This window comes from Triplophysa dalaica, chromosome 14, assembly GCF_015846415.1.
Source record: "Triplophysa dalaica isolate WHDGS20190420 chromosome 14, ASM1584641v1, whole genome shotgun sequence".
Lineage (NCBI taxonomy): Eukaryota > Metazoa > Chordata > Actinopteri > Cypriniformes > Nemacheilidae > Triplophysa > Triplophysa dalaica.
In genome coordinates, this window is record NC_079555.1 from 13,166,517 (window position 1) to 13,186,376 (window position 19,860).

At 37.4% G+C, this 19,860-nt stretch overlaps 1 protein-coding gene across 5 annotated transcripts in view; it reads left to right on the forward strand.

Moving 5' to 3' along the window:
• zgc:158464 (uncharacterized protein LOC791139 homolog) overlaps nt 1-17,300 on the forward strand; it is a 99,074-nt gene extending 81,774 nt beyond the window's left edge. For all 5 annotated transcript variants that reach the window (XM_056765996.1, XM_056765997.1, XM_056765998.1 and 2 more), the window contains 3 exons: nt 5,543-5,717; nt 5,798-5,917; nt 12,844-17,300. In XM_056765996.1, the coding sequence (XP_056621974.1) occupies nt 5,543-5,717; nt 5,798-5,917; nt 12,844-13,030 (482 nt within the window). In that variant the 3' untranslated portion in view covers nt 13,031-17,300. The remainder of the gene's footprint in view (nt 1-5,542; nt 5,718-5,797; nt 5,918-12,843) is intronic.
• Nucleotides 17,301-19,860: the final 2,560 nt, after the last annotated feature.

Here is a 19,860-nt window from a genome sequence, read left to right on the forward strand (position 1 = left end):
TCTTTAAAAGATCAGCAGCTGCCACTGTCTCATAGATATCTATGGAGATACTTCCCAGCAGAAAGATGTTGGAGAGAAAGATTGTCTAAAAATCACCCCCGATGAGGTTGCTTTGATTCGGATCAGTGTCCGAGTAACATACTTACACACCAAGATATATTGTTGTAATATTAGCTGTGTGACAGAGCAGTTTTGAGCGTCATTGGTTATCTGGAAACACTTTAATATTGTACGCGTCCAGATACTTGAGAGAGAGAGAGCTGAAACTGGAGAGCGAGCGAGAGCGCGTATTACTCTTTTACTCAATGATGAATCAACTTTCAGTTAATCTGTGGATCACATGCGTTCTGAACCGAAGAGCACAATCCGTATGATTTCACGGATCATCCCGCCATCCGTTTCACCACGATACCGCAGAGGAGAGGGACGAGAGGGAGAGGAAACACGCATTGTAGAGTTGTTTTTCCGTTTTCGGGCTGTTGTACAAAACATGGTGGTGAATTCAATGTATGTAGGGCCGCTCTGTATGTAGATATAAACAGCTTATTGTAAGGTACAACAAACAAAAGTTTTCATTCAAGGTCTTTATACACCTCCGAAGAAATAGTTTTGTATATTATATTCCATTTTCGTAAATAGATTCTCCTAAAAATGCCGTTTTGTTCCTTTAAAGGAATAGTTCACCCATAAGTGAAAATTGACTCGGCCTTATGTCATGTCAAACCAAGATATTTAAAAAACGTTGATAATCAAACAACATTGGACCCCATTGACTTCTGCTGCATGGACAAAAAACCACAGAGACATTTTTCAAAATATCTTTTGTGATCCATAGAGGGAGTCAAATACAAGTTTTGAATGACATGATCCTAAATAAATGATGACAATTTCTGGCTGAACTATCCCTTTATGTGTGTGTCCTTAAGTCCATCTGAAATGACATCTGTTTGTTTTTTACATCAAAACATTTCCTGTCGATCTGTCCACAGTTCACCTGAATCCGATCCCTTACGATGACAAATGCTCTAGTGGGCGGTTACCTTACCCGTCCATCAACCTCGAGGATTCCACTTAATCCCTTCACATTTACCACACTTCCTTTCTGTCTTTCTTTCAGTCATATATTGTCTCGTTTTGTTCACATTCTTTGTGTATCGGCCTGTTGAGTTTGAAGGTGACAAGCTGTGATTCAATGTGATAAATATTACTGTTTATTAAAACCAATTCGAGACTTTATAGCAAGGGTTGTATTACTTGGTTACAAAACTATATCCATCCCACCGATACGTCATTCCTAACCTTTGTGACTTTCTAATGCAGTAAACAAATGAAAATATTTTGAATATTGTTGGTAACCAAACGACATTCGCAAAATTGACTTCCGTTGTATGGTTCCACGGAGACATTTCTCAAAATATCTTCTTTTGTTTTTCACAGAAGAAAGTGTCATATACAGGTTTTGAACGACATGATGGTAAATAAATGATAACAGAAGTATATTTTTAGGTGAACTTTCCCTTCTATTTAACTTCTAAAAAATGAGATGAGTCGTCCTGGCCCTTTCTGAGATACTCACCCGTGAGGCGTTACACATCCAGCATCTTTAACACTGAATGTCTATGAGTGGATGTATTGTTAGTCCTAGTGGGTATTTCTACTTCTGAATTCCACATCAATGGACATCTGAAATTTTCTGTGAAGTTCAATGACTTTGGGTAACTGCAACAAAACGGTTTATTTGTGAACGGCCCTCAATCCCTGTTAGTAAAGGTGCAGTTTGTTTATTCCAAGTGTATTTCATTTCATGAGATTCTGAAGGAGAGAAAAGGGCAACTGTTTAGTAGAGATGAAAGTTAAGCAAAGCAGAGAGAACAACAGAAGCATTGAAAGAGAGAGAGAGAGAGAGAGAGAGAGAGATTGACCAGAAACCTCAGGTTAACTGTAACACCAGACTTAAATGTTTAGTCTAAGCCATAAAAAGGTCATCCAGGGTCTGTGTTCTTCCACCTCGTGGAACATTGATGTCACACTCATGACCACTTCAAAGCGCGGAGCTGAATGCAGATCAGACATGCCGTCGTCAAGGTTACAGCCGTGTTCTGCGGTTCATACAGTATGTGTGTAATTAAAGCTTTGGGTTCGAGACAGATGCTGAGGGTCACGCTGGGGTTACGGGCAGTGTTGTGTCTCTGCGGGTCACATTAATGTTGTGGAAAGCCGTAGGCGATCACTGTCCTTCACTTCCCCTTCTTTCACGCTTTTGAATCCGTTACTTTTACATTGTAGCTTCTCCTTGACTCACACACACTAGCACACATTCATCTTGGTTCCCAAAGAGTTTTCATATTGTGTTTTGACAGTTATGATAGAGTTGAGAGGGGGCAAGTACTTTTGCATGGCAGGTTTCCATGGTAACAGACTATTTCTCCACAGACATACAGTATATGCCAAGCACTAAACAAAATTTATTACGTTCTGGCTTATGCGATATGCGAAAACAGCAAAGATTGCATCCGTGATGATGACCCTTTCAGTCTACTTCAACATAAATGAATGATCCTAATGCTTTTTATTATCTCTACACAAGCATTTTCAGTAATCATTGTCATGTATTTTATTTCACCCTGTTTACACCAGTGCAGTAAAATTTTAAGTGGTGTACTTAAAGACTGTTAGCATTAGGGCGCATTTAAATACTGTAGTTATACTTATGAAAAGCTGACACACGGCACCCTGTTTTTGTACACATCAAAGGGATGGTTCACCCTAAAATGAAAATTCTCATCTTTTGCTTGTCCTCATCCAAAACGTTAGGACAGAATGCAAAAGAAGATATTTGGAAAAATGTTGGTAGCCATATTGTTCCCCATTGATTTCCATTGTATGGACGCAAAACCACTAAAACATTTCTTAAAATATCTTCTTATGTGTTCTGAAAAAATGAGTCATAAATAGGTTTTGAATGACATGAGGTTGCAGACTGATGACAGAATTTTAAATTTGACAAATTTGAGGGTAAACTATCCCTTTTGATGCAACTTTTAAACTATTATGTAGTACTGTGATGTGATGCACAAATAAGATAATCATTCAGTACAGTATCATTGAATTACAAAGTGGAATATACAAAAATATATTTGTTAGCTGCTCATTTTAAATCATTTAAACTGCTAGTTATAAAGCTTTATACCATATACTATAACAACTGCAGTACAGTACGTGGCTATATTATAAGCATGCTGGTTGTGTTTAGGTTAATGTGATTGTTGATAGTCATACTGGCCCCTAGTGGCTGATTTTGCAATGATACATTTTAAAACACATAATTTCCTCCTTAAAAATATTTATTTAAATGTTGTTAAACCTAACAGAAAAGTGCATATACTTTCCCTGTCGTAGTCCTTTGTTCAGTTTGTTGTCAGAGTATGAACACCTACATACTCTAAGCGCTTCAGATAGGAACAGTCTTTTGTTTTACAGTAAGTAGAAATGTACTCTGGTGCTTTGTTACAAGAGACTGTGCTTAATTGATCTTTGATGCTGTAAAGAGCCTGTGAGTCAGAGATCAGAATGGCCATTCACAGTAATTACACTTTCAGATTGAGACTGACAGACAGACAGAGGGGGGGAATAGTAATAAAAAGAGACTTAAAGTAAGATGCCACAGACACAGAGCATCTTTCTGTAATGTTTCCATCAACATATCTGCCCACCCACCCTAGCCCCCCCCCTCTCTCTCTCTCTCTCTCTCTCTCTCTCTATCTCTCTCTCTCTCTCTCTCTCTCTCTCTCTGAAATGTATTGGTCTTTGAGGCTAGCTGTGTGTCTCCATGTGTGTGTGTGGAGTCTGGAGGTCTGAGTGGAGCGAGTCTGGTCACAGATGCCTGAGGCTTCATATGCATCCATCAGAAACATGAGCTCTCTCACTACAGCCACATCCTGTGACCTGTGTGACCTGTGGTCCTGCTCTAGACACCACTGTGACCTGTGAGCACAGCAACGGCATCTCATGTGGGGAATGAGGCCTTGCACTGGCCTTGATTTGCTCTTCTTTGTTCTTTTGTTAATAAAAACATGCGTTTTTCAGTTACTTTTAAATAAATAAATATAAAATAGCAGTCAAGATATGTGTGTGTGTATATTTGTGACCAGTCTGTGAAGCCAGGCTTAAGTCTAAAAATTACAACGAAAATGACTTTTTGAATCATTTACTCACGATGTTCCAAATCTTAATAAATGTCTTTGTTCTGATGAACACAGTGAAGGATATTTGGAAGAATGCTTGTAAGATAACAGTTCTTGGCCACCATTGACAATCATAGTAGGAATAATTACAATGGTGGTCAAAAGTGCCCCACAACTGTTTGCTTTCCTACAGTCTTCAAAATATCTTCTTTTGTGTTGATAAGAGCAAATAAATGTTTACAGATTTGGAGCAACACGAGGGTCGAGAGTCGAAGAAGACTTTTCGGGGTGAACTGTCTGTTTAAGTACATGTATTTCATTAATATTACTTAGTTGCTTTGGTAGCTCATCTTTTGACTAGGATGTCTGTAAATTTTGCAAGTGATCCGTTGGGAAGCAAGCAATTTGTTAATCCGCCAGGCCGGCAGGGTTATTGGCTAATGCAGAAAATCTCACAATTGCCAAATATCATCAGAAAAATTTGACTCGCTAATGAATAAAGAAAACAGCTTTGCTGTCCAACTCAAGCCTTAAGCATTTGGGCAAACATGTTGTGAAACGGCAGCAGTCTGCAGAAGTCAAACAGCTGTTCAGAGTTCTCACATCAGCACAGACTGATAACAGTATTTGTTCATTCCTCTGCCTGCATCTGTTCCCATTTCTCTCTTAGATAAAACTGTTTGGATTCCTTCTACACGTCTAGAAGTTTTCAGTCTCAAACGCTGGTCATGGTTCATTCTAAAAATAAAAGGCGATATGTTAATCTGTGGTCAATCCCACAAGCTTGACACATATACTTCATTCCATTGAGTTACGGCCAAGAGGGAGTTTCTACTCAATAAAACACAAAGCTCAATGTATGGATTGCTAGTCTTACAAGGTCATGCCAGGGATTTCCATTATTTATTTATCAAAAATCTTTTTTAAGAGGAGAATTGATACGCTTGAGGAATTTCCACAACCCATGCCATTCCTCATTTATGGATATAATTGTATTTTCAGCGCATAATATGCTACACATAAATAGATACAATATTTAGACAAACTGAAACCCATGACGATAGAGTCCAGACATAAGAGAAATATCAGTCTATGCATGAGTTTTCTATTTGAAAAGAGAGAAAAATGTATGCGTTTGGATGTGACAAAAAAGTATGCAGGTTTTTGAGAGACAACACACTTTGTAGGATTTCTGTGAAATACAATGTACAAACCACAAGCCATAAAACCCAATAAATGGGAAACTCTTTTTTTGTCTAAATCTTAAAATTGACATTTGCATGAAAATGCCCAACAGTGCATATGAATTGACATGGAAACAGTTGTTTTATTGTATTCTGGTCTGTCTCTCGTTACAGTGCAGTTTGACGGTGTGGAAAAGTCCAGAATGTCGCCCACTAAAGACCTGAAGTCCCGCCCCATCCAGCGGCACTCAAGCGGTTGCCTGGTCAACACTAAGATGAGCTCATTGGATCACACTGCCCCCACAGTAGGAGAGCGTATAGACCCCTTAATGCCCTTGGAAAGCCAATTGTGAGTACAACTCATCATCCAACCTAAAAAAACGAAATTATATTTGATTTTACTATTATTTAAAAAAACATTTCTTTCAGCTGGTATCACGGAGCGATTAGTCGGACTGACGCCGAATCTCTACTGAGGTTATGTAAAGAGGCCAGTTATCTGGTGAGGAACAGCGAGACCAGTAAAAATGACTTCTCCTTGTCACTCAAGTAAGAATATCACTGTCACACACCGTTACACATACACATAAAAAAATACAATTCTGTCATCGTTTACTCACCCTCGTGTCTTTTTTGTAATGCATAGTTTGGAATGACATGAGAGTGGACAAATGATGACAGAATCTTTATTTTTGGGTGAGAAGTCGTCCAGCTTGCATAATTTCCCGAATTGGTCCCACCCTTGTATCCGCCGTTTCCCGTCCTCTCTGAATAAAAGCAGCCCAAAATCCCCCAAAAGCTGTGTGTTTTAATACATCAGGCACGTGTCTCATCATCCATCCTTTGCCACGTTTCAGCATGAGATCATCTCACATAAGTCATTTCCACCCCCTTCGCTGACGTGTCATTTCGTTTAAAAGGAGCCCGATTCACCTCTTAACCCTTTACACCTCCAAGTGCACCGTCTCTCCATCAAGCCCTTCACTCCGGTAACCTTCTCACCGCGGTTCACTCGCCGACATGCTGACGTGTCGCAATGCTGAGTTTATCCAGACTGACACTTCCTTTCTCTCTGTGACCCGCCGGCTTCCTGCGGCGGCCAGTAGGTGAAAGCCCAGGGGAGCAGCGAGGTTATAGGAGCGCTCGTGGAAAGACCTCGGATTGGATTGGTGCGCTCTGACATTTTAGAAAGCCAATGTGACCGTGTAGTGACTTGTTGACCTTTACGACAATCACCTCACATTAAGTCACGGATGAGAAAGAGTGAGTTAGAGACGGAATATTGAAGTAAAGGCCCATTTACACCAAGACGTGTTTTTAAGTTAGTTATGACCTGTGTTCTTAGAGAACGAAGCAGGCGAGATTGACAGAATAGGTTGTTGAATGGAGGATAGGTGCCATATTTTCCTGGTTTGTTTTGGAAAAAATACCAGCACATTTAATACAGTATATTATGTCTCTCATGTGTGATGTGCTAAACCAGACCTGACAGACTATACACGCAGTCAGTCTACAGAGACTCTTACATGCAGACTATTTATGTTGGAGTCTACTGAAATGTTAAGGGCACTATGAAACAGTCGGTGTCGTGTTCAGCATTACTAATGAGGATTCTGTCTGTGTCTAAAGTAAATCACTGCTTCAAAATAAGAAATGTGTATGTGAGAAGAAAAGAGATTGATATGAGCATTAACAGTCTGTGATCTACCTTCTGATTATTATTGAAAGCTTTTGTTAATCTTTACCTGCAGTCATAAAAGCTTTGTCTTAACAAGGGCTTATAATTAATACTACACATATGATAACATCACAAATAATGGAGTTCTGCTGGATGATGTATTTTTGTATGAAAAAGCATTTGAGCACTTCCGGGTCTATGAACCCGGAAGTTTTTTTATGGAGTTTTTGGTTAAAGGGGTCATATGGCACTAATACGTGTTTTTCAGTGTGTTTGGTCTGTTATAAGTCACCCATGCATGTATTAGACATGTAAATTTGCAAAAATTAAAGTTGCATTTTATCTAAAAGCGAATGCTCACCCAGACCTGCCTGAAACGCCTCGTGTTACCACACCCCCACAAATCTACTTCAGTTCGTGGTATAAGTTGACTAAGACCCCCCAAATGTATATGCAAGTAAGGTGGGTTTACCTGTCAGTACAACTGCTTTGGAACCTGATGTTCCAAATGTGGTAAGATGTGTTAGATTTCCATCACACGCTTCCAGTATTCAACCAATCATCACGCACCGGTTAACTGGCCTATCATAGCACACATCGCTATTATTAGAGCGATGAGCTTTGTAAAAAATCCAAGCGTTTCAGAGAGGCGATGCAAAGAGGAGATACAAACTGGAAAATACAGTGTTTTTAAACCTTAAATCACGTGTCTACATTGCATTACATCTAAAACAAATGATAATATTTGTTTTAGCCGTGTCATATGACTGTCTGAAAAGACGGTGGTTGGATAACAAAACCTAAATATTTATTTTTATTAATTTTATTCTATGAAATAAACACACCAGTTATATACCGCTTGTGAGCTTTCATGTGTCTTAAAAACGACGGTTATCAACAACTTGCTAAAAGTTTACATGCAGTATATCTTGTACATTAGCGTCCTCACAAATACTTAAACGTGGGCACAAATCTCTAAAAACATGGATGGGGATTAATTCACAGAGTAATTACTTTACCAGCAAATACGTTTGGAATAAAGTTTGAATATGCTTGGTGGTGGTGATGTTGAGCGACCGTTGTTAAGCGTGTTTATAACATCATAGCCTTCTACTTCTGGCAATTGTATTTAGGCTTCAAAAACAATAAATATTGTGTTGGTTTGTAAAGATTATCTTGATAGACAAAATGTGTACCATAAATCTTTGTTAATCACAGATCTTATTTTTTGCGATAATCTAAAAATCCATAGGCTTTTGGTCGAGGAATCCAGCATGGCGGTAACTTTCGGGTTGGACTACAAAAATACATCATCCATGTGCGCCAACAATGGTTACAGACTCTCTCTCTCTATCTCCGCCTCCCTACACATATATATTTATTATAAAAATACTTTCGTAATTGTGAAATATTTTGGCCACGATAACAAAACTGTGAAACTTTGCTGTAGTTTTGCAGCAGGTTTGTCAGCAATTTACTGTAGATTTCATTCGCATTTTTTTTTTAATCCTAAACTTGCATATTTCTTATATTTTCTTTCATGAAACAAGACTAAACATTTTACGTCACTTTTCTTGTTATAAAATGTATCGTAACTTAAGAAGTTTTAAATATTTTTACTAGTAAACAAGACAAAAATGCTTAGGAATTCATTTTGAATCTCATAAGTTAAAAGTGCTTTTAATTTTGGTTAAAGTAAAGTTTAACTCAAATTGAAAACTGTACTAATAGGAATGTAAATAAATCTACAGTAAGTAACCAGCCAACCTGTTGCAAAACTACAGCAACATTTTACACTGTAAATTGGTGACAGCCCTAATCCTAACAACAATAAAAATAGAATTGCACAAAAGACATTTTTAGTCTTTTATCAATTGAAGGATCAGCAGCAAGGTACAAACCATTCAAAGTCTTTCACAGCCTCTTTTTGTCTCACTGAGTCAACCTTGACTAAGGTCTTTTGAGACTTTTTTGTATTGAATGAAATTTAAACAATTCTAGGGGTATAAAGGTGTATTCCTCAAAACACTATCAAAGGTTACATACGTTATTCATATTCATGTGTATGATGTTAGAATATTGCAACGCTGTTGTTTCTACCCATGCTTGGGTCAAATATGGACATTTTCCAGGTTCATTCGTCAATATTTGACTGACCCACGGTGTAAAAACAACCCAGCTTTTATGTGTACCTTTAGAAACAGACTTCACATAGGCAATAGGGCTATGCTACAGTAGTTTTTGGAACAGAGCATTGTTTCAAAGGCAGATTAGTGGGTCGGAGTAGAACATAAGTAATGTGAATGAGCCCAGTCTCTTTAAGATCCTAAACGCCAAAGTGGTCTAGCAGTTTCTTTGGTTTATGGATGAAGAAAGCGAGGAAATGGCTGAAGGGTGTGGAATAAATCTCCTCTCAACAGAGGGAGCGTAAAAGTTTATGTATTAACAGCATGCTAATGTGCAACCTCGCCAGGACCACAAGCGCCGCATGGAAATGAGGAACAGGTCTCAAATGAAAATGCACTCTTTGGGCTTGTAATTCATACACGTGCTATAAAACCAAACTCTCATTTCTGTTTATATCACATGCAATAAAATCATCAGCAGAATATTAGCATTCGCAAGACTTACCTTTCACATTTACCTTATCAGGTTTAATCTGCCACGTGAGGTTTGGCTTTTTAATGAAGATTGTATTTTAAAGGGTTGAATTCAAATATAGGTGTAATTTTTTTTGGCCAGAGATCACCAAAACAAATTATTTTAGGTGGTCTTTTCAAGCAATGCAGTACAAAATAGAAATGCACTTACAATGAGAAACTGTTAATATTGACACGACACATGCAAGTCAAACATATTCTTTGCTTATGGACGGAAGATACTGGTTAAGCATAAGTTACATTAAATCCAGAACAATCCTATAAAGAAGACTTGTAAAAAGCCATAGATATGTATAATCTTATGGGTTGCCATGTGACACTCGACTCTTCAAAACGGTGAAGATCCACCTGAATGAAGTGATATTGATGTGCATTTATGCATATACACGCATAACAGCCCCTGAATCCTATCAGTTAACACAGCAAGTTATATTCACGGCAATATCGTGCACCGCAGTGACCCTGTAAAGTGAAATGAATCTGTGGAATAAAATGAGAAAATGATTTAAAGTATTTAGCGATAAGCGCACAAAAGCATTGGTGTCCTCCGTAATGCCTGACAGCCCCCTCTTTCATCGCCATCCGCAAGTGGTACGCTTTTAGCTTTGTTCGTGTGTGCCTGATACAATAAGCGGAAAATCTAATCTTGAAAAGGTAGACAATAGCAATCTTTTGGTAAAGACATTTCCATATTGATGCTTTTGAGCTTTTACAGCCATCTCCTGTAACCCCCGGGCCTTTCACCCGGTGTGGAGGGATGGGGGATTATTCAAAAAACATTTTAACGGGGGCTTTTAGATGCTTTTAGCAGGTTCTTTTGTGCTCGCAGTCATGCTGAAGGGCCTCTCAGGGGTCCGTGGCAGCAGAAATGTTTTCTCATCTCTCCTAATGATGATGAAAGCTCGGATAATGACAGGCGGCTAATCAGCCGGAGAGCAATGGGAGCCCTAAATGAAGATGGGTAGATGAGATGGAGAGCTTTATTTATATTTAATGATAGCAAAGATGATCTGTTTGATTGCAGGATTGTCTTACTAGAGAGAGTCTTTGTTGCTACTTCAGGTTAGCCGTAATTGCTTGCTGGTGGACGCTTACTTAGATTTATTTACAGATCGGAAAGGGTTTTGTTGTATGTATTGTAAAGTATATGCCTTCCTTCAGCTTTTTTTTTCTAATTAGAACCCTTTGAGCACAATATTGTATCATGGAGATATACTCATTTGAGGGATAAAGTATGCACACTTGTACACTACTCACACACACTAATAATATAAAAGATTTTTGGCCCTGTACCAGGCTCATCGACTGGGGGCGTAATCAGATATTCTAGTTGGGCAAACGTAAATCTACTAATATAGTACTAATTGTTCAATTGCATGCGTAATTTTCAATTTTACTGATTGAATTGACGTATCATTATGTTATCCATAATATGTATGCATTAATGTTTACTTTTTTAAGAGGCAGGTTGAGTTTTTTTGGGGGGGCAAGGATAATGGGGGACAATGTCCCCCCGTTCCCCAAACTCCTGACCTGGCCCTGATTTGCATATGTGCAATGTACACATGATATATGATAATTCTGTACATTAAATGTGTAATTAATATATCTGTGTGTTTGTGTGTATATGTATATATATAAATACTTACACACACATATACAGTATAATATAATATGTATTGATTAATTATGTACTAAATCTGGATTATGCAGTAAATCATGTAGCGCGTTAGGCTACACTTAAAGTTGCGTTAATGGCATTAGCATACTCCATAAGATTCGCTCTGTTATCTCTCACTTTTCATCACCTAGCTCACCAATAAGATTGCAGCCCTTACAAATGCAATTAAGTGATAAGTGAGGTGTGGACTTGTCTCACTGAAGACACCTAGGGACTTTATCTTAGTGTCAATGCTTATGGATAAAAGTCTAAACCGCAAAGGTTGCAGGTTCAGTTACAAACAGTGCTCGCTTCAGGTTGACTGCAATTAATGTGATGTAAGTCTCATTAGGTGAAAAGCTTCCCCTAAATGCCAAACAACTCCCTTTTTCCACCTTTCCCTGCCTACCCTGATGAATAACCATTTCTTTCTCGGGAATAGCAGTTTATAGTCGGGAACAGCTGAATGGCTTTTCTACCGTTTCTCATTTAGACAGGGCATTACTGTGGAAGACTTTACCATTTTCTGAAGGAAGAAGAAGTGGTGATTGTCTGACCAGAAGTCGGCACCGAAGGTGTTATGGGTGGTTGCCATTATGTTGATCTCAGTGGTTTGGGTTGTTAGAAGGTGGTGGCTTACTGGCCAAGTCAAAATAACCAATCGCCAAATCAATTTTCTACATACAGTTTTTTTACCAATCGGAAATTTGAGATATTCATGTCTGTATCTCAAGCAGTGCGATACAGGTTATGCTGTAGATTATTTATAAAACTAATAAGAAAGCAATTTCTTTTAATTTAAACAATAATTTGGCTCTTTCACACAATCTGCAGCACAGAATCATACGCAATACAATTACCTTAAGTACTTATGGGTTGAAGTCAGAACTGACATTTCCCGCTAAAATGGACCCAACAGCCCCCCAAAAAAGTTATTCATATTTTAAAACGTTGACCAACTGCGAATCGGGAGACAAACAGTGATTTTTTATGTACAGTACTTGCTCAGTAATGGGTTTTGCTTATTTAAAAAAAAGGTGGCTCTTTGATCAATTTCCCATCAAAAAGCACACAAAACATCATCTTTATTTTAGTTTGAGCTCCCTCTGCCCTTGGTTTGCCACGTGAGACGTTTTAATTTGCTTTGCATTCACTAACCCAGTGAAACAACATTTAAAAGGCTCTACGCGTGAACTCATTAAAGCTTGTTGGTCTCCAGCCCTACATTTCACCGCTACACGTGATGTGTTTGCCAATGAACAGATTTTCTTCAGACTGTATACCATGAGAGTGCTGCTGTCTGACAATTAATCAAATGTTCTTGTTTTTTTTCTCCTCCACTTCTCATTAACCTCTCTGCCTCGCTCTCTGCATCTCTTCCTTTAACTGCTCCCTTCTGCCTTTCAATGACTCTCCATCTTTATCATCATTCAATCTATGCCTTTACTTTCTCTCTCTTCTGTCTCTCGCTTTCCAGGAGCAGTCAAGGTTTCATGCATATGAAGCTGTCTCGGACCAAAGATAATAAGTATGTACTGGGCCAGAACAGCTGCCTGTTTGACAGTGTGCCCGAGATCATCCACTTCTACTCCAGTCGCAAACTGCCAATCAAAGGAGCCGAGCACATGTCCCTGCTTTACCCGGTGGCAATACGGACACTATAGTGATAGTGACTATAAAGTGTACAGCGAACGCAGCCATTCCTAAATGCTTAACAAACACTGCAGAGTGTGTCATTGAATGAGAAACATGATCGTCTTCATCATTTTTCATTGTAAGTCATATAAGCTTGTTATAAATGTGAAGTCTTGGCTCATTTAGCTGATTAAGCATTTATAAATGGCTGCATAAGACCATCAATAAACTAAAGTGCTACTGAAGTCCAAAAGGCAAAAAGGGAGATTTCTGGAAAGCCTGATTCGTCTCACCCGAGCTCATGGACTAATGGAGCAGAACTGACCACAGTACGGAAGAAATGACTTATCTGCAGCATCACCTACTCGAACATGCCTTCTCCTTGATCCCAGACCTGCTCTCTCCCTCCTTGTTCACATAAGTGGATCTTTAGTCTTAGACCTGCACCCCCACACTTTATCAAATATCATCTGTGCTGTTACATACTGTAAAACATGTCATGTCATCTTCGTGGAAGTATCAGTTTCTTTTCATATTTGGATGATGTCTAACAACTGATTTATGACCGGTTTGTTTATTCTAACAAATTGTAAATCTCAAAACACAAATTATAAGGGATTCCCAAGTAATGTAAAAATCTGAAATGTTATAAATATGCATTCTAATACAGTAATATAAGTACTGTATTTTAATGCGTTGACTTTTGTCTAGTTATATTTTGGTCTAATATTTAGTGAATTCGACTTTTTTTTTTCAGCTGAGATTTACAAATTGGTCTGAATGATTCATTAAGAAATCTCAGTTTCAGTGGATCTTAAAATGATGTATCCAGATGACTGAAAGGTCATGAGATAATGTTAGGTGTAAAATGTGGGAACCCTTTAAGGAGAGGCAAAACACTTCACAGTCCCTTTCTATGGAGCGGGACAAGAGACATAGCAACCAAATTTCACTTTAATTCTCAGAATCGAATCATTTGGACTTCGTGTCATATTATGGTCATTTGGGTTCGGTAGAATCATCGAACATAATTATCTTAAAACAATACAGAAAAAGTGAAATAAACTGGGTAACTATTCTGGTTAAACCTACAGGACATTTGTGCATTGAACAGAGAAGTCCTGACTGAATTTAAGTCATAACTGTTGCTATGCATTTCTGATCTAAGTGATTTTTTTTAATAAGTACGATAGAGTTTATTATATAGACCATGAAAATCACAGAAAACAAGAAGAACGTGCTGGTTATTAAGTAAGACTGTGTGGATGGGAAGAAAAGCGATTTAAGTGTATCGTATAATAGACTCTATGCCACCCTACTGGGGAAAGAACTGGATCGCAGTGTTTCTCAAGCGTGGAAAAGGACCTTTTAATTTAAAGAAAAAAATGAGTCACTTTATACTCCATGAGAGATGATCTCGAATAAAGGGAATGAGATATGCCTGTATTGTCTACCTCAGAAAATCAATCCATCCACTGATCAATAAGGTACAATAACATCGCAGATATCGATGCATTTGATTCTGCCCATTCTCTCAGATTTCCACCAAATTTCGCCCTTTTAGTTTTAGAATAGCTTCTGTACCCGAACTCGATCAAAAGCTCTCCGTCATTTATATGGAAAGTCACACTGTAATTTTGTGATGCTCGTGACTTTGTGTCAATGCCTTATACTTTTAATGCATGGTTTTAAAAAGAAAAGGAAAAACAAGTATGTCAAACTGATTTACAAACGTTCTACCCTCGATGAATGTTTTGTGGCTGTAATTTATTATGGAGAAAAAAATAATACTATTGCTGGTGTTTTAGTCCTAGGCAACGAAGACTATGAAGTTGTTCTCGGACAGTGGATGTGTGTGTCTGCTGTATGTGTGTGATACTGCTGTGCCATCAATCTGACCTTACTTTGGATTTGTCTCCCGTATAAATACTGATACTCTGATCGGTGCTCTCTTTTGCCGTGGAAATCATGATGGACCAATCAGATCCCTGCCTTGTCACCTATCTACTCAACATATCACAGTTTTGTCCCATTTTCCAGCAGTCAACAGTTGTTTTTGGCTTTCTTTCGAAACTTTATAATACACTCATGAGCTGGTGGTACAGACTTTCAGATGAAAGCTTTGTGTATTTAATTATTAACCTCATTCCTTTATTCCTGTGGTCTGGACGTTTGCTGTTTTTAGTCCGCTAGACTTTATTTTACCGCGTTTACTTTTCTTAATTGCTTCCTTTTGAACGCATTGTTTTCTTAGCAGAATTTTTAAAAGGACAGTTCATCCCAAAAATGTTGTCATCTTTCACTCATGTCATTCCAAACTGTTTGTTCTTTTATTAAAAAAAGAAACCATTTTGAAGCTGTTAATAGGACTAAAGAACAACGATAAAGTATAGAACATATTCTTTCCAGCTGTGTGATGGCTTCATACAGTAAGGGCCAGACCAAATGTATACAATCTGTGATAGCTTATTATTCCTAAATATCATCGCTGTCCTTCTGAAACATCGCATGTCTAAATTCACAGTTTTTCAGGAAATGGAAAATCACTGTACTTTTTCAATAATTACATACAGTGTTGGCAGGGTTGACTAGCACCTTTAAATTATTTTTATTGATATTTGCAAAACCCAAAGACAAACATATAGAGTGACTAATAATAATGATTTATGACCAAAAAAATAGGTTTTACAATAACACCATTGATATTCAAAATTCAGCACACCAAAAAGTCACACAACCAAAACAAAAAAACAATGGGTTTGGAATGTCAACAGAGTATGCGATCAAATAATTTCTCTGAATTTTATTTAGTGTACAGTTCCTTTAAAAGATTCCAAACCTCAATCTGATTTGCAGTAAACCTGTATAAAGCTCTGTTCTTACTGTCAAATCTGCCAGACATGGTTGAACCACATCATTGGATTATGCCGCAATGTGAAACTATTAATGCTCTTGATAACATCTCATTGTTAATTGCATCTTCCAGTAATTCTGTAATTATTCAAACAAACCTGAAGATAACCGCTCTCAACTGCTCCAGATCCATTTCCCTCCGTCTCAGGGGTACAATGAAAAGGAGCATCGTGTACGTGTCTTTCCTGGAAGTGCATTTGTGTTGCTGTAGAGATGGACCCAGAGGAGAGAGAGCACAGGAGTGGCTGTTTTTAGATGGGTCGGTGCGGATGTCTGTCAATAAAAACAAGCAACCTTAAGCTTTAATAAGAAAGCAGAGAGTCCCGGTCATTAGACTGAGGCGGTTGTGTGCTTTTCTTTGGAGGAGGGAAGATGAATGTACAATATGTATGAACGGCACTCAACCTGTTTGAGATAAATGAGGAGTGTGTACTGTACTGTATATGATCCAGAAGATAGTTTGTGTTTTATTATTTATCAAAATGCTAATGGAAGCATGATTGTGAGCTTTCTTTGAGGGTGAATATAGATGGCTCCGAAAAGTATTTGGACATATTTTTGCCTTAAATAAAAGTGGTGTTTATTTTAAAGACAGCACAAACAAAGTCATCACAAACACACATTTATTACAATGACCTTGCTTGGTTACATAAGTGCAAAAACATTTCAGAAATTCTTTAAAGAAAAGTTATTTGCGGATGCCACTTTTTTTATCTTTCTCTATACAATGCAATGAAATTCCAGTGATAGGTGAGATGTGAAGAGTCCAAATATTTTCCATGTTTTCTGTATAAAAGAGATTGCAAATGCATAAACAAGCAGTTTTAACGTAACATTTCTAATCGTGACAGGCAAAGACATAAGACCATCTTAGACAGAGAATGAAGAAACCAAAAGAAAATTAGAAGCCATGAAATGCTGAGAGATTAAGAAAGTAGCAGGAAAGACGGGACGTTAAAACGAACGTGTACAAGACCGATATGAGGAGTGAAGGGAGGGAGGGGTAAGACGGAGTGAGATGAGAATAATGCAGGAGACCAAATCTCTGTTGGCTTCATTGTTGTCAGCACGCTTCATTTCCACTTCACACTGTCTCTTTAGAGATCTGCTTCTGCATCTCTCCACCCGTGTTGACAAGCGTCCTTTCAAAGAAGGTGTGTGAATGTGTGTGTTCGCGCGCTGCCAGTTTCTGCTTTATCGGTTGTGTCTGAGCTGATTCTTTCATACGTTTGAGATTTGTGTATATTGTGTACATTTTCTTCCCGTGTATGCACTAACATAACATATCTGTACAGTACCTCTTCGCCAAATGTATATACTGAATGTAATGTTTGGGGACGTGGAGGCTTTGAGATTCTGACAAATAAAGTTTATGGGTCTAACTTAGCCAGGTGTTCTGTTTTCTGTGTGATGTACTGTGTTGTTTGTTTAGTATCTGGGGACGTAAACAACTAATTCTCTCTCATCTCATTAACTCGTGTCTTTTGTTAGGCCGTCTCCTCTGTGTGTGATTTATTATTTTTAACAAACAAACAAAATCTATTACATGGGTATTGAAGCTTTTTAAACATCAAAATGTAGAGAGTTCAAATGTAGGCGTATGATGTTTAATGTAGTAAGAGCACAAAATACACTGTTTAAAAAAGTTCTAAAGGTTCCTAAAAGCAATATTGATGAACCAGGTTCTTTACATGAATTTATATTTTCCTTAAACCATTAAAATGTAGCATATCATGTAATAAATGTTTATTACATTATAAATACAGTTGCTACAAATGTATATCAATGCACAGTCTGAAGGAAGGTACTGCTACTGCTCACTATTATTTAAAGGTCCAATGTGTAATTTTTTGGAGGATCAGTTGACATAAACGCAAATACAATATACATAACTATGTCTTCAGAGGTGTATAAAGACCTTACATAATGATTTAATGAAGCGTTATGTTTTTATTATCTTAGAATGAGCTATTTCTATCTACCTACCCTTACATGGAATTCACCAGTTGTTTCTTCAGTGGCCCTAAACAGATTAACATGACTAACTTAAATATGTCATCTCCTTTGGCAAAGAAGCGAAAATGTGACGACATCTTAGTTCTGTGTCAGCCACCGTAGTGCTTCAAATGGAGGGATGGAGTGAGCCGTTGGTTACAATTCACCTCTAGATGCCACTCAAATTCACTGATTGGACCTTTAAGCAAAGAAAGAGATACTTAGTATTTTTATTGTCAGTTGATGTTTTAGAATATGTACTAAAGGTGCTTTTCTGTTCTTCTTTCTTGACTGTCAGGGCAATGTCTTACGTCTTAACAATCCCTAATAATTCAGTCTCATGCATGTTTGTCTCTCTCTTACATCACTATTATCTATGCTTTATGGTCCACACAAGGGCCGTGTTAATGAATGGTACTTAATATAAAGTTATATCACCTTTGTTAAATAGGTTCACTCAAATTTACTTAAAAAATATAAATTGTATCACAATGTTTTTTTATTTGTCCTCTTTTAAGTTTTGTGAAATTAAAGATGTTCAACACAATATATCATTTGGCATCAGTGACAGAAACTTTCAACCTTTTAAGATCTGTGTGAATTTGATGAATTTTGTATAATGAAATGCCTGAAATATAGTGAATAAACTAGCCAGTCTACTTAAATTGTGTTTTTTTATGACATTATATGCCCCAATAGTTGTTAAATGGAAATCAGCAGCTTAGATTCTGCTTAACCGCCCCTGTTGTGTTCATCGTAATAAAGAGAATCAAACAGGTTTGGTACAAAATGAGGGTGAGTAGGATATTATGACATTTTTGACCGGGTTTTCTTCAAGAAACATTGTAGTGAAAGCTTGTCCTAATCCAGATAAACTATAGTATTAAAACACTTGCTGGATATTTTCTCACTTTTCCATTCAAGCATGGATGCAATACATCAGTATAAGTAACAGAAATAACATATCAACAACAATGTTGTTGTGTCTAAAGGCAATACAAGTACTGAACACTTAAAGAAATCCAGTCACACATGGCCGAGTCTGTTTTTCCATCCATACGTGTGCGTCCTTTCTTCCTTCGCACACAAAATGTTTCATGATACCAGCATAGAAGAACCTGAGTGAAGTACCTTTTACATCCAAAGTACCTTTGTGTTTCTTTGTAGTGGAAACATGTTCTTAAGACTACTAGAAGGCAAGAAATGGTTCTTATAAGAACCTTTGAGTAAATGGTTCTTCTATGGCATCGCTATGAAGAACCTTTGTTTCAACTTTTTTGCAAAGGCTGTTCCTTTTCAAGCCCTTTCATCTTTCTTTCCTTCATTCATCCCGCAAACCTCTCTTCTTTCATTCCTTTCCTTTCTCCTTTCTTTCATTCTTTCCTTTCTCAATTCTTCTATCATTCCGTCCTTCATTTAACTTTTTTTCATCCTTCCCATTCATCAATTCAACCGTAAATACACATATAATATCGTAAATAATTTAGTCACAATGGTTAAAAACTCTCTTCGCTTCCCTACATCTGTAGTTTGGGTATGATTCATTGACCAAATAAAAGACAAAATACAAAATGTACTTTGTAAATTAAATTTAGACCTACAGTTTTTTTTACAGATTTTCCACTTAAAACATGACAACATGTGTCTTTGAAATACAGCAAAAATCCCTGTTAAATTACAGAAAAGACCGCAAATTCACAAGAAAAACAGTGGGAAATGTCATTTTACAGGGAAAGGCTGTTATTCTGCAGTTTATTTCTGGCACACCAGCTGCCAGAATATTTCTGTTTTAATACTCTGTTTTATTTTTTTAACAGTTTATTTTTGAAATATGATCAAAAATTATAAAATTACAGAAAAAGACAACTTAACATTTAACAAAACAATTTCATATATATCCTTATATCCTATCATTTAACAGGTTTTTTTAAAGGTATATTTCAGTTTTTTT